Raw genomic sequence first — 13,746 nt, 5'->3', positions numbered from 1 at the left:
TCTTTTTGAGACAGGGTCTCCCTGTAGCCCCAGCTGTCCTGGAACTCACTATGTAGACCAGGCTGGCCTTGAACTCACAGAGATCTGCCTGCCTCTGCCCGGGTCCAAAGTGTATTTTTTAAAAAAAGACAGGTCTCTATGTTGCCCAGGCTTGGCTTTATTTTCTAAACTTCCTATAATTGGAAGATGAAAAAAAAAAAAAAATTCACACTATCAAACTTATGATGGCGCACACCTGTAATCCTGCATCTGGGCGAATCGCTGGTTTGAGTCCATCCTGGTCTTTACATACAGATCCAGTCTTAAAAAACGAGGTCACTATGCATGTATATACATACAAGTACATATGTACTTGCAAACACTCATATACATAAATAAAAAAGATCTTTAAAAATTATATTATTCTTTTAATTTTTGAGTGAATTTTAAAAATTTATTTCCATTTTATATATGTAAGTGTTTGCCTATATGCACATTAAGTGTACTGGTGTCAATGCAGTGCCTGCAGAAGATAGAAGAGGGCATAGGATCCCCTGGAACTGGAGTAAAGGATGGTTGTGAGCTGCTATGTGGGTGCTGGGAACCGAACCCAGGTCTTCTGGAAGAGCAGCCATGCTCTTAGGCACTGAGCCATCTCTCCAGCCCCTAAATTATTTTTATGTGTATAAGTGGGGTTTTTGTTTCTGTTTTGAGACAGGGTTGCTCTATAGCCCCAGATGGCCTGGAACTTGCTATGTACACCAGGCTAGCCTTCATCTCACAGAGATCCACCTACCTCTGCCCCTAGAGATAGGATTAAAGGTGTGTACCACCACACCCAGTGTGTATGAGTGTTTTGCTTACATGCATGTAAGTGTACCCACGCATGCAATGCCTGCAGAGACCAGAAGAGAGCGTTAGATCCCCTCAAACAGGAATTAGCCCCTATGTGGGTGCTGGGAACTGAACTCACCTCTGTAAGAACAGCCAGTGCTCTTAACCACTGAGTCATCTCTCCAGCCCCAAATGAATAAAATCTTAAAAAGAGAACAAAACCAAACTTCCAATACTTTAGTTCAACTGTAGACTTAGAAGGAATATTGTTTCCACTCTTCAAATGAAAAAGAGCCAGATTAACTAGAAATTATGAGTTTTTTCAAGCCCATTGGAAGACTAAGGCTGAAGAGTAATCAAGTGACCTAAAGTGGAGAGGCAGGCTCCCTATGGGAGGCAGGAGAGGCTGGAGTCAGGCATGGTGAAGGCTGGAGATGGGAAGTCCCAGGGACCTTTGGAAACTGAAGAGTCCAGAGACTCTTGCAAGGTGTCTTTACAAATCCACCAGGTGCTCCTAAAGACTAGGAAGAGCCCTAACAAGTGTCCACTGTGTTACAGACTCCAAAGAGGTACACAGTAGCCTTTGGGGGGAGGTCCAGAAGCTTGCCACATCCTTTCCTCTCTCAGTAGAAGTGTTATGTTATTGTAGGGGATTGGGGAGGGCCATATACTGCTGCTCTTTGGACATGCTGCTCTTTGGACACAGTGAGCCTCACTGCAGCTCAGGGAGGGCAACAGGGAAGAAATTCTTAGCTCTGGGGAAGGGGCAGGAATGTCATCAGGCCTGCAATTTGCTGAAATGGGGCAGGTTAAGTGAGACCTCCTCTGTCAGCCTAGTAATACTGCCTCCAACAATAGCTTAATTGAATAACATCAACCCCAGCCAAGCTTCAAGGAATGCAGAGTATTTCTGAAGGGAAAATGACAACCAAGTGAGAAAAGCACAGGAGAGGGTCTGGGAGTCTCATCAGTGGGTACAGTCCTTGCCTAACATGAGCAAGGCCCTTGGTTTATCCCAGCACATCATGTGAGGGGGGTGGGGGGGACATGAAGAGACAGTCTCTGAGGTACAGAGACTATACAAATGCTATTCACTCGGGGTCAGAAGAGACACTGACAGTGCTCTGACAATATAACCCAAATCAGTAATACACATATTGCTATAGGGAACTGAAATCACTGAGGCTTCTCATAGCAGTAGCAAGCCTTGAACCAAGCACAGCCCCTAATTAGAATGGCAAAAACTACTACTAGCATGGGAATGTAAACTGGTGCAGCCACTACTGCCATGAAGATCCCTCAAAAACTTGAAATAGAACTACCATATGATCCAGCTCTACCTACTGCTGGATGGATACTTCAAGACTTCAAGGGTACTAGGTCTGATCAGAGACATTTGCACATCCCTATTTATTACTGCACTATTCACGATAATCAAGATATGGTACCAACCTGGAGGCCCAGCAATAGAAACAGGGGAGTGTGGGGGGGTGGGATAATGGAGTGTATGTTATATGAAGGCCAGAGGAAGGACCACTGCAGTGGGGGAAGAGAATCAGAAGGGGAGAGGGAGAGGAGGGAATTAGGAAAGTATACATATATATATGTATGAAAATGCCACAATAAAGCCCATGATTTTGGGGGCTGGAGAGATCATTCAGGCATTAAGAGCATTGGCTGCTCTTGCAGAGGATCTGGATTCAGTTCCCAGCACCCACATGGCGGCTATCTCCATAACTCCAGTTCCAGGGGGATCTGACCCTTCTTCTGGCCTCCACAGACACTGCATAACACGGGTACACTTACTTATGCAGGTAAAACACTCATACACATAAAAATAAAGATAAATTTAAAAAAATTATTTAAAAAAAGCCCATTATTCTGTGCACAAAAAAAAAAGAAGAGAAAAAAGATTGAAAATAAAAATAATAAAAGAAAACCAACCACTAAGAATTCCAGCCGGGCGTGGTGGAGCACCCTTTAACACCAGCACTCAAAGAGGCAGAGGCAGGCGGATCTCTGTGAGTTCAAGGCCAGCCTGGTCTACAGGGGAAAATACTATGTACATAGTAAGTTCTAGGCCCTCTGGGGCTATAGGGAGACCCTGTCTCAAAACGACCAAAAAAAACCCCCAAAACGAGAATTCCAGTGCTTTCTGGGATTCAACTGGAATCAGATGTTGGAGAGGCAAAATGGCCACTCCTGTCATACAAGCTTATCAGTTACTTATACAATTCAGCACATACTTATACAGGACTCACTGCAATGAATTTGGACACCACCTTCCCTGGCTTAGGCCAAACCAGATGTGTAGGCACAGTCTCCTACAAGGCCACACATCACAAAGCAGCTTCAAGCTCAGGGTCTTCAGGCCACCAGAAACTCCTGTTGGGAACTCACCAGAACAACACACAGGACTTGGGAAAGCACATAGGGTGACTGTTCCATCATGAAAAGATGTAATTACGAACCTACCACAGAGAGAGACACAGGATGAGGGTTCTGAATGTGAAGTGCCCTGTCCTTAATAGGTAGCCTTTCAGCACACTAAGATGACAGGATGCTGCCAAGCAGGCAGGCTCCTTCAAGTTTCCAGAACCTGAGCTTTTCATGGAGCTTGATTAGCTGCCTGGCATCACACAATCTAGAGCCTTATTTGCAAATCACAGTTGCCTTTTCTGGTGTTGCCAGCCCTGTCCTGAGCATCTTGTTAGAATAAATTAGCAGTGTCCAACTATAAATAACTCCTGTCACCTGGGAAATTCCCAGGTCTTAATGGCTACTTCCCACTATAAGGGACAATGCAACCAATACTATATTATTACACACTTAACAATCTTACCACAGTGGTATAATCCCATTGAGAATAAAAATGGCTCAGATAAAAATCTGCACATAAACTTTTAAAAAGATCATAAACATGCTAAAAGAAAAATAACTTAAATGCCCTTCAATGGGTAAATGAATTTACCTATGGTATAACTAGTGGAATACTACTTGGTGGTAAAAAATGAACAAAGTATTGATTCACACAAGATGGACAAAGTGCAACTGCACTTTACCAAGTTCAAGACAACACTGTGTGAATTCATTTATATGGCTCTATAGAAAAGGGAAAACTAAAAGGATAGAGCTTTAGGGGAAATACTTGTGTACAAAGGACCACAAGGGAATTCTTAGGACGATTGAAATGTTCTTTGCAATACTGTGGTGGTGGATCCACAACATTTGTCAAAACCTACAAGACTATATGCCAAAAGACTGAATTTTAACGTATGTAAATTAAAAAAGAAAAAACAGGATGTATGTGGGAGGACACAATGCAGACTGTAATGATGAATCTAACTGTATTAAAAATGAATCACAGAATGGCAATACAGAGGGTAGGAAAGAAGGTAATGCAGCTTTGAAGCTGAGAACTTAACAAGATAACTTAAAAAAAGTATTCTGACATGAGATTGAAAGGCTAAAGACTAAAAGAACTTCACGCAAGCTGGGCATAACGCTTCCTACAGGTCACCCCAGCTACTTGGGAGGCAAAAGAAGGATGGTCATTAAAGCACAGGAGTTTGAGCCAGCCTGGAAAACTCCATCTCACAAACAAATGAAACTTGTACATAAAGGTATACTCTAGTAAGTTTTTTCTTACAAGGATAGTCAACAGTTCTGAAGTTTGTGTGTTAGAGTTGAACAAATAACTATCGTAACCACGATCTAGGCTTCACACTGTTTGTTAGACATAAAAAGGATGGAAAACTAGAATGAGCCCCATGGAGCTGGACTAGTGTAGGTAACGACAAAATCCACATTTTTTTCTCTTTAAAAACAGAAAGAAAAATTTTAGCTGGGCATGGTAGCACATGCTTGTAATCCCAGCATTCAGGATGCTGAGGAAGGAGGACTGCAAGTCCAGACCGGCCTGCCTTGCTTGTCTCAGAGAAAAAAACGAAACAAAAAAACCCTTTGCAAGCATATTGAAACACACACATGTAACTATAACCTGCACAAGTAGACACATGTATCCACTGGCAGACACTGGAAGCAGTGATGCTATAGTAACAGGAAGCACATCCGCACTCAAATTTTTGTTTCCAATAGGATTTTTCTAATAAAAAGAAAAGTTCTTCAAAAAGTGGTTAGAGAGGTGGCTCAGTGGTTAAGAGCACTGGATGTTCTCACAGAGGACCTGGGTTTGGTTTCAGCACCTACATGGTGGCTAACAACCACCCATAACTTCAGTTCCAAGGGATCTGATGCCCTCTTTTGACCTCAGTGGGCACTGCATGCATGGGTGCTCTTACAATACATTCAGGCAAAATACTCATACACATAAACTAAAAATAAATTTAAAAAAATTTAAGTAGTAAGCTGGGTGTGGTGGCGCCGCCTGTAATCCCAGCACTCAGGAGGCAGAGGCAGGTGGATCTCTGTGAGTTCAAGGCCAGCCTGGTCTCCATAGTGAATCCAGGACAGCTGGGGCTACAGGGAGACCCTGTCTCAAAAAGACCAAAAAAAAAAAAGGTAGGGAAGATTATTAGGGCACACCAAGTGAAGAAGATAAGAGAACCAGAGCGCTGCGAGGGGTTCTGCCCTCATGTCTTGCCCTCTCTCCCTGCTACCTAAATTCACGCACAGCCAAGGTGGACATAAGGTATCACTACTCCTGACATCAAAACTCCTGGGTCAAACAGGGTGTGGCTCAGGGCTATAGAGCTTGCCTAGCACACCAAGGCCTCGGACTCCCTTCCCAGGACTATCAAAACACCCAAAGCAAAAAACAACTCGTGTACAGATTTGGTATGTAAGATGGCTAGGAACTTGGCCAAAATGGTATTTTCCAAAGATTCTACTGCTAAAAGCTATCATCTATAAAGAAATCTTTTTGCCTTTTATGATTAGGGAAGGCCTAGAAGAGAAATGCAAACCTCTTAAAAAATGATCTTGTATACACTCACTGCTAAACAGCCACAAGTAAAAAAATAGAGAAACAGATTTCTGGTTCCATTTTAATAAATTGCAGAGGCACATTTTCTCAAGTTGATTTTATTAACAAAAAGTGCAAGCTATTTAAAAAAAAAAAAAAGTAAACTATGGGTCACAGCATGCAGCAAGCCATCAGACATGGAAAAGCGGACAACAGTCGCTAGTACAGCAAGTGGGCAGATGGCACTCACACGTACATCCAATTGTTCATGCTTCTCCAACAGTCTCAGAGAACTTTAAGTGTCATTTTCATAAACATAAAAAAAACTCAAACACAAATGTGGGAGCACAACAGCAAAGTCTGGCAATTATTTGGGGTTTGGGCTAATTGGGAGTTTGGGAGAAAGCCTTGTACACAGTTTCATATTGATGAAAAACACTGTGCAACATGCGTAAGTGTATGACACTGAGATCCAATGCCCAACCAGTGAAAGTAGTTTAAAAATACTTGTTGCACTATAATTGTACTGGAGGGGGCAGAAAAAATGAAAAAACTTTAAGTGATCTTACATACATCCACACGACCAAGCACATAGCCTATCCACACTGACTTGACTCGTTTTAAATGACACTTGTAATAAAGTTTAGTCTATCACCATATTCCAAAGAGGAGATTCAGTCTAGTGTTATTACAGTTATTCACATAAAGTATCTATTTAACAGAATCTATTCATAAGCATTTTTTTCCTGTTCTCTAAGAGGCCCTAATGAAACTACAAACTAATTAAAACACAAACTATGGTCATCTAAACACTGTATGTCCAGCCAAAGACAGAAGAGTGCTGATGATGAACAAGTTAGAGTGCATGCACTGCCTCTAGGTCCATTTTCTGGCTTTTCTGTTATGGGAGACAAGCTGCCTTCTGTTAATGTACTGGTTTGCTAAATGAATTGAGCACTACGCTGTTACTCCACTACATCAGTATGAACTCTTCCCACACTTGACTTTTACCCCATGTACTACTGTTTTATACTAGAACTATGTTACTTTCTAACAGTTTCAGAATTACTATTTCAGGTAAAGGTGATGAAAAAGGAAACTAAATCTGATTATCTGACTTGATGACAACTTTGAGCACCAACTTAAAAAACGTCAGGGCAGAGGCAGCTTGTAGCTCGGCTCTCTTCATCTGGCAGTTACCTTCCACTGCTTTCATCCGTGCTGAAGAGGAGACTTGCAGGGTCGATTTGTTCATCATCAGGAAAACTGGAATGTGAATCTAAGGACAAATTAAAGACAATAATTTTAATTAAAAGTAGATACTACAAGGTATGTTTTCTTTCCCAAGTCTTTAAATACTTTTACTACATGTTTTATTTAACTGATAAAGATGTGCTAGGTGGTGAAGAAATCTTTCCTTGAGAATTTGTGATCTGAGTTAGACATAAGCACACAAAAAGGAAGATAAAGGAGACAAAACAAAATGTGTACCAGATACCCACAATTAGAAGATGAAAGGCACTGCTGCACTCTCCTCCTGGGACACTCAGCAGCTGGAAGGGATGACAACGAGGGCCCCAGACTGTGAACATGAGCTGTGTCTCTGAGCCATTCAACTACCTATGCAAACATCACTGCAATCCCCAACAGCACTTAAAAGAAGCTGTTCCAAATCTGGATGCTGCTTTTAGAAGCAGAGGAAATGACTAAAGATGCCTGAATACTTACAAATCATCAAATGCTTGCCTCCGAATTGGAAAAGGTACTAGAACACCAGGAAAATAGGTAAGATACAAATATGACCACAGCACATGCCTGACAAGGCCGCCATTCAAGGCTATCTTAGAGAATGTACAGACTAATTATTAAGGACTCTGGGTGACATTGAGTACTTCCATAATTTTATACAATATCCTTTTATTATTTAATCTGTACAGTAAAAACCATCCCATCAAAACAGAATGGTTATAACAGAGCTGCATGACAGAATACTAAATGGCTATAAAAATGATTATGAAAATCTTCGACAAAATATAAATAAAATTAAGTGAAAAGAATCAAAATATAAAACTAAAATATAATCTTATTTAGGTAAAAAGTAATGCAAATAAAAACAGAGGAAAGGGGGCTAGAGAGATGGCTCAGTGGTTAAGAGCACTCTTGCAAAGGACCCAGGTTTGAATTCTAGCACCCACATTGTGGATAATAATCATCTATAGCTCCAGTTCCAGGGGATCTGACTCCCTCTTCTGGGGTCCACAAGCATTGCACTACATAGGCAAAACATTCATGCATAAAAAATTAAAAAATAAAAATAAAATAAATAAAAGAGGAAGGGCCAGGAAGATGGCTCAGTGGGTCAAAACTCTTGCTACACAAGCCTGATGACCTGAGTTAAATCCCTGGAACCCACATGAGAAAGAGACTCCTAGATGCTCGAGGGTCAGCTAGCCTAGAGGATGCAATGCAGGGGCAGACAGGAGACATCTCAGAACAAGGAGGAAGGAGAGAACTGGCATTGTCTCTGACCTCCAAACACACGCTGTGACATACATACAAGCACACTCATACACACAAAAATAATTTTTTAAAAATCAGGAAAAAAATTAACAGGTTTCTCTTGGTGAGTTTTTTCCCCCAATTTCTTTTTTGGAAGGGTGGTGGTGGAAGTAGGAATAAAATCTGATTCCAGAGTCTATATGTATGTCTAAGAAATAGGAATAATATTTTAAAAACTTATGGTAGGCTAGAAAAACAAAATCTGAAAAAAAAACAAAAAAACAAAAAAAAAACCGTAAAACAAAACCCAAAATCCTCAAACACTTGAAACTTCCCCAGAGTTTGGGAAACCTTTTCTGTTGAGGAGCACAGAGGAAATATTTAGGTTGCTGTACCTTGTAAACTGTATCTGCTGAAATTTTTTTTTTTTTTTTGCATTTTACGTTAAGACTTGAAGTATTCTGGGGCTGCAAGCTGCACAACGCCAGGATGCAGGCCCATTCTCCCCGGGAAGCAGCACCAGGGATCTAAACTGGCCAGAGGTGACCTGCTGATCTTTTCAATACTTACCACACAGTTTACCAAAGAATGTTCTCTCACACATGACAGTAATTTTAAAAGAAAGAAGAAGTAAAAGCAGCAGAGCAGAGTTAAGCAGAAGCAGCAACAGAGGCAGAAAAGGCAGCAGCAGCGACGCTTTTAGTAATCTGTGTTAAAATGACAGCATAGGCCGCACCTTCATCCGGGGGCTGGGCCATGAACGAGTCGTTGAAGGTGCCCATGCTGGTGTGCTCCTCCTGCTCCTCATTCTCAGTGTCACATTCAATGTCGCTGTCACTACTCATTCCTGGCAGGAAGCAAGAAGGGGAGAACATGTTTCTGACAAGAATCCACTGTTAGGTGAAAAAAAGGGAAAGCTCCTCACGCACTAAGCTGAGAGTCCTCTTGAACTTCACAATGACTGCTGGTTCAACAAACCAAGCACAAAAAAACAGTAGCCACACAAACCTCAGTTCTCCCAAGTTTTAGAGCATCACTTTTACTTTGGCATTTAAATGAAAACTGAGTGCTGCAGTGCTTGAAAGTTATAATGTCAAGCCAGTTTTAATTTCATTATAGCGAGAAATTTTTCTCCACATTACTTTTTTATCCTAAGAAAGTTCTCTTTCAATCCTGAATTATTGTAAAAAATTAAGTCTCCAGCCTAAAGCATACATAAATATAAGCACATGTTACAGACATACATAGTGTATGTGCATAGAAAACTCCAAAAATTCTAGCAGTAAGTTGATTTCTATCCTATTTGGGCCTCTAGTTTTATATTTGTGTACAAAACCAATTTTGAGCCGGGCGAGGTGGCTCATGCCTTTAATCCCAGCACTTGGGAGGCAGAGGCAGGTGGATCTTTGTGAGTTCGAGAGCAGCCTGGCCTACACAGTGAGTTCCAGGACAGCTGGAGCTACAGGGAGACCTTGTCTCAAAAAGACCAAAAACAACAAAAAAAAAACCACAAAAAAACAAAACAAAAATCACCAATTTTGATTTTAGGTAATTAATATATATTAAATATTTTATTTATTATTTTATGTATATGACTGTTTTGCCTGCACGTATGTAAGTACCATGTGCATGCCATGCCCGCAGAGGCCAGAAGAGGGTATCAGAACCCCTGGGACTGGAGTTATGGACAGTTCTTAGCCGCCATGTGGGTGCTGGAAATTGAATGCAGGTCCTCTGGAAGAACAGCCAGTGCTCTTAACTGCTGAGCCATCTCTCCAGCCTCCTAATACATATATTTTAATTGGCACCTAGTAATTACACATGCTGCTGAAGTGCGATTTGTCACTTCAATACATGTATAAAATGTGTAATGATCAGATCAGCATAGTTGGCAGCATCTACCACCTTAGATATATATCTGTGTTGGGAACATTCAAATTCTCTCTACTGGCTAGTCTGCAAAGTTAAATTAATCGCTGTCAACTACAGTTACCCTACTGAGCTATGGGGCGCCGTAGTCAAACTCATCTGCAACTGCATTCCCACTAACTGTCCTCTTTCCATCCCCCCCGCTGCCCCCACCCAACCTTCCAGGCTCTGGGAGCTATTATTTTATTCTCCATGTAAGAACAAACTTTGGCATCCATATACAAATAAGAACATGTATTATTTTTCTTTCTGTGTCTACGTATTTCATTTAATACAATGCCCTTCAATTCATGCTAATGCAAATGCTATTTTGTTTGTTTTTACAGCTGAATAGCATTTCATTGTATGTAAAGACTGTTTTTATCCATTCATCTATCAGTGGGCTCCTGAGTTGATTCCATTATCTTTGGCTATTGTGTAGTTCAGCAGATGTCTCTTCAAAATACTGATTTCAATTCCTCTGGATACTCAGTTTCACCTGATTATCAAAAAATACATAAAATATAAGAAAATTTTGGATAGTATTTCTGCTGTACAGCAAGATGGTAAGCCAAAAAAAATTTAATTTTTTAAAAATTATTTTTATTTTATGAGTATTTTGCCTATATGTATGTAACTGCATAACATGTGCAATGCCTGTGGAGGCCAGATGAAGACGTTAGATCCCCTGGAATTGGAGTTACAGACAGTAGTGAGTCACTTCACTATGTGGGTGCTGGGAACTAAACACAGGTCCTCTGTAAGAGCAGCCAGTGCTCTTAACTGCTGAGCCATCTCTCCAGCCCCCCAAATCTATTTTCTAGGTAAAATATAGATGTAAAGCTGCATGAGGTAGTACATGTAATCTCAACACTCCAGTTCAAGGTCAACTTGGGCTATATAGCAAGGTCCTGTTTTAAAAATAAAAACAAAACAGCCAGTGTGATGGTGGACGCCTGTAGTCCCAGCACTTGGGAGGCAGAAGCAGGCAGATCTCTGTGAGTTTGAGGCCAGCCTAGTCTCATAGTGAATGCAGGCCAGCTGTGACTATAGGGAGACCCTGTCTCAAAAAAGACCAAAAAAATAAAAACTAAATAAAAATAAAACCTCAAGTGTAAAACATTTTGGCTATTATTTTAACAACTAGCCAAAGGGAGGTGGGAAACCCACAGGTATCAGAAGCAAAGGAGGATAAGGTGAGACTTAAGTTTTAAATATATCCTTGGGGACAAGAAAAAAAGGTTTCTAGATCCACCATAGGAAGAGAGCTGAAAAGGAGACTGACATTTCAGCTCTTGCACATAATACAAAAGAAATTTTTCTTTTTCTAATGAGACAGAGGCTTACTATGTTGCCCAGGCTGGCCTCAAGCGATCCTCCTGCCCCAGCCTCCCAAGTAGTTGGGAATACAGGCACCTGCCACTGTGCCCAACAGAAAACTAAAATTAATTTTTTAAAAACTTTTTTAAGCCAGGCGTGGTGGCGCACACCTTTAATCCCAGCACTTGGGAGGCAGAGGCAGGCGGATCTTTGTGAGTTCGAGGCCAGCCTGCTCTACATAGTGAGTTCTAGGACAGCTAGACCAGGACACCTGGTCTACATAGTAAGTTCCAGGACAGTTTCGTCTCAAAAAGATTAAAAAAAAAAAAAAAAAAAACAAAAAAAAACAAAAAAAAAAACCAGCCCAAACTTTTTTAAACAATTTTTTGTGTGTCTGTTTATGTATGTGCATTTGTACTTGTGTGCCACAGCATGTGTAGCAGTCAGAGGACAACTAAGTGGTTCCAAGGATCGAACTGGATGCCAGGCTTGGCATCCAATGGCCTTAATTGCTGAACCATCCATCTGGCCCCCAAAACTAAAATTCTTATTGAAAGAATAGACAAGAAAAAGTATGCCTATAGGTATAACAGTAAGGGGAAGGGCAGTGAGATGGTGTTCAACACACACACACATATACACACACACACACATATACACACACACACACACACACACACACACGCTTTTTAAAAGTGGAATTTATTTATTAAATAAAATTTAAAAATTGTTCAGAAGCTACTGCTATTGGATAAAGCAAACATAAAAGTCCTCTCTGGAGGACAGGCTCTTATTAAATGTAGCAATAAACTCTGGTCACAATTCATGGCATAGCTATTTAAAGACTCTGAACAGTAAACAGGAAAAGGGACTGGAGAGATGGCTTAGTGGTTAAGAGCACTGACCTCTCTTGTAGAGGACCCAGGTTCAATTCCCAGCACCCACAGGTTGGCTAACAACTGTCTGTAACTCCAGGTCCAGGGGATCCAACGTCCTCTTCTGACCTCCTTGGGTACTGCATGACATGGGCCCACCTACCTACATGAAGGTAATATACTCATACACATAAAAAATAATGATAAAATATTTTTAAAAAGTAAACAGGAATCAGCATATTGGTGAAGCCAAACTTTGAAGAACCACTAAACTGGCAGGTTCAAACAAGACGAGACTCATAAGCTCATACAAAACTGTCCAGATACAATCCAACATTACTCAGCAAATGAAAGACTGAGAAAAGACAAGAAAAATAGACAGTGGGATTCTTTAACAAGGACTTTTAAGCTGATATAACAATACTCACAAATACTCTGTCAAAAAATTCGGTGGAAGAAAGTTTCAAGGACAGAGCACAAGAATTCTTGGGGAGGCAGGTGTCTAAAAGGTGTGCACCAAAGTAAACGATGTAAACAATATGGCTGAAGCAAGAAGAATCAGAACTGTAAAAGGCCACACAACTGTTTCACTTCAAAGAGAAAAGGACAAATTTATGAAAGGAATGTTTCTAGAAATTAAAGATGTAAGCACTAAAATTAAAGTATTAATAGGTTATTATGCAAAGCTGAAACAGATGAATGAACTTAAGAGTTAAAGACACTAGGGGATTCTAGATGGCTTATCTGGTAAAGGCACTTACTGCGAAGCCTGACAACCTGAGTGAGTTCAATTCCTGAGTCACACATGATTGGAGAACTGATTCCCACAACTCACACTCTCTCTCTCTCTCTCTCTCTCTCTCTGAGAAAGAGTTTTAAGAAAGAAAAAAAAAGATGAAAATATCAATGAGAAAGCTGGAGAGAGGGCTCAGTGCTATCAAATGTCACCAAACCTGACAACTTGAGTTCAATCCCGAAGTCCCCATGTGGATAGAGAACTGATTCCCACAAGTTGTCCCCTGACCTACACATGCACACACATACTAAATACATACTTTTTTTTTAAAGTTGAAGACTTTAATTATAGGACTCGTGAGATGGCTCACGAGGAAAGGGAAACTGCCACTATACCTAACAACCTGCATTTGATCAATGAGACTCACATGGTGGAAGGAGGGAACCAAATAGCTACAAGTTATCTTCTGATTTCCACATACATACATACTCAGCCTGCTAAAGAAAACAAAAAATAAAAGAGATAATATATTGAAAAAATGGCCAAGAAATTTATAGGATTAGTAAAAAAAATTTTAAATTTTTTTTAGAAGTAGGGGCAGGATGATCAGGAGTTCAAGGCCATCCATAGTGAGTTTGAGATTAGTCTAGACTATGTGGAAACCTGTCGAA

At 40.7% G+C, this 13,746-nt stretch overlaps 1 protein-coding gene across 3 annotated transcripts in view; it reads right to left on the bottom strand.

Annotated features, from left to right (window-relative positions):
• Window positions 1–13,746, bottom strand: part of Trim37 (tripartite motif containing 37) — a 166,084-nt gene that overhangs the window by 35,956 nt on the left and 116,382 nt on the right. For all 3 annotated transcript variants that reach the window (XM_008842677.3, XM_029568086.1, XM_017800500.1), the window contains exons 23-24: window positions 8,973–9,083; window positions 6,938–7,016 (exon numbers count right to left, since the gene is read on the bottom strand). In XM_008842677.3, the coding sequence (XP_008840899.1) occupies window positions 6,938–7,016; window positions 8,973–9,083 (190 nt within the window). The remainder of the gene's footprint in view (window positions 1–6,937; window positions 7,017–8,972; window positions 9,084–13,746) is intronic.

The sequence above is a fragment of the Nannospalax galili genome, unplaced genomic scaffold (assembly GCF_000622305.1).
Source record: "Nannospalax galili isolate Female #2095 unplaced genomic scaffold, S.galili_v1.0 scaffold879, whole genome shotgun sequence".
Taxonomy (NCBI): domain Eukaryota; kingdom Metazoa; phylum Chordata; class Mammalia; order Rodentia; family Spalacidae; genus Nannospalax; species Nannospalax galili.
The sequence above is the reverse complement of the archived record's forward strand: the minus strand, read 5'-3'. Positions and strand labels throughout refer to the sequence as shown.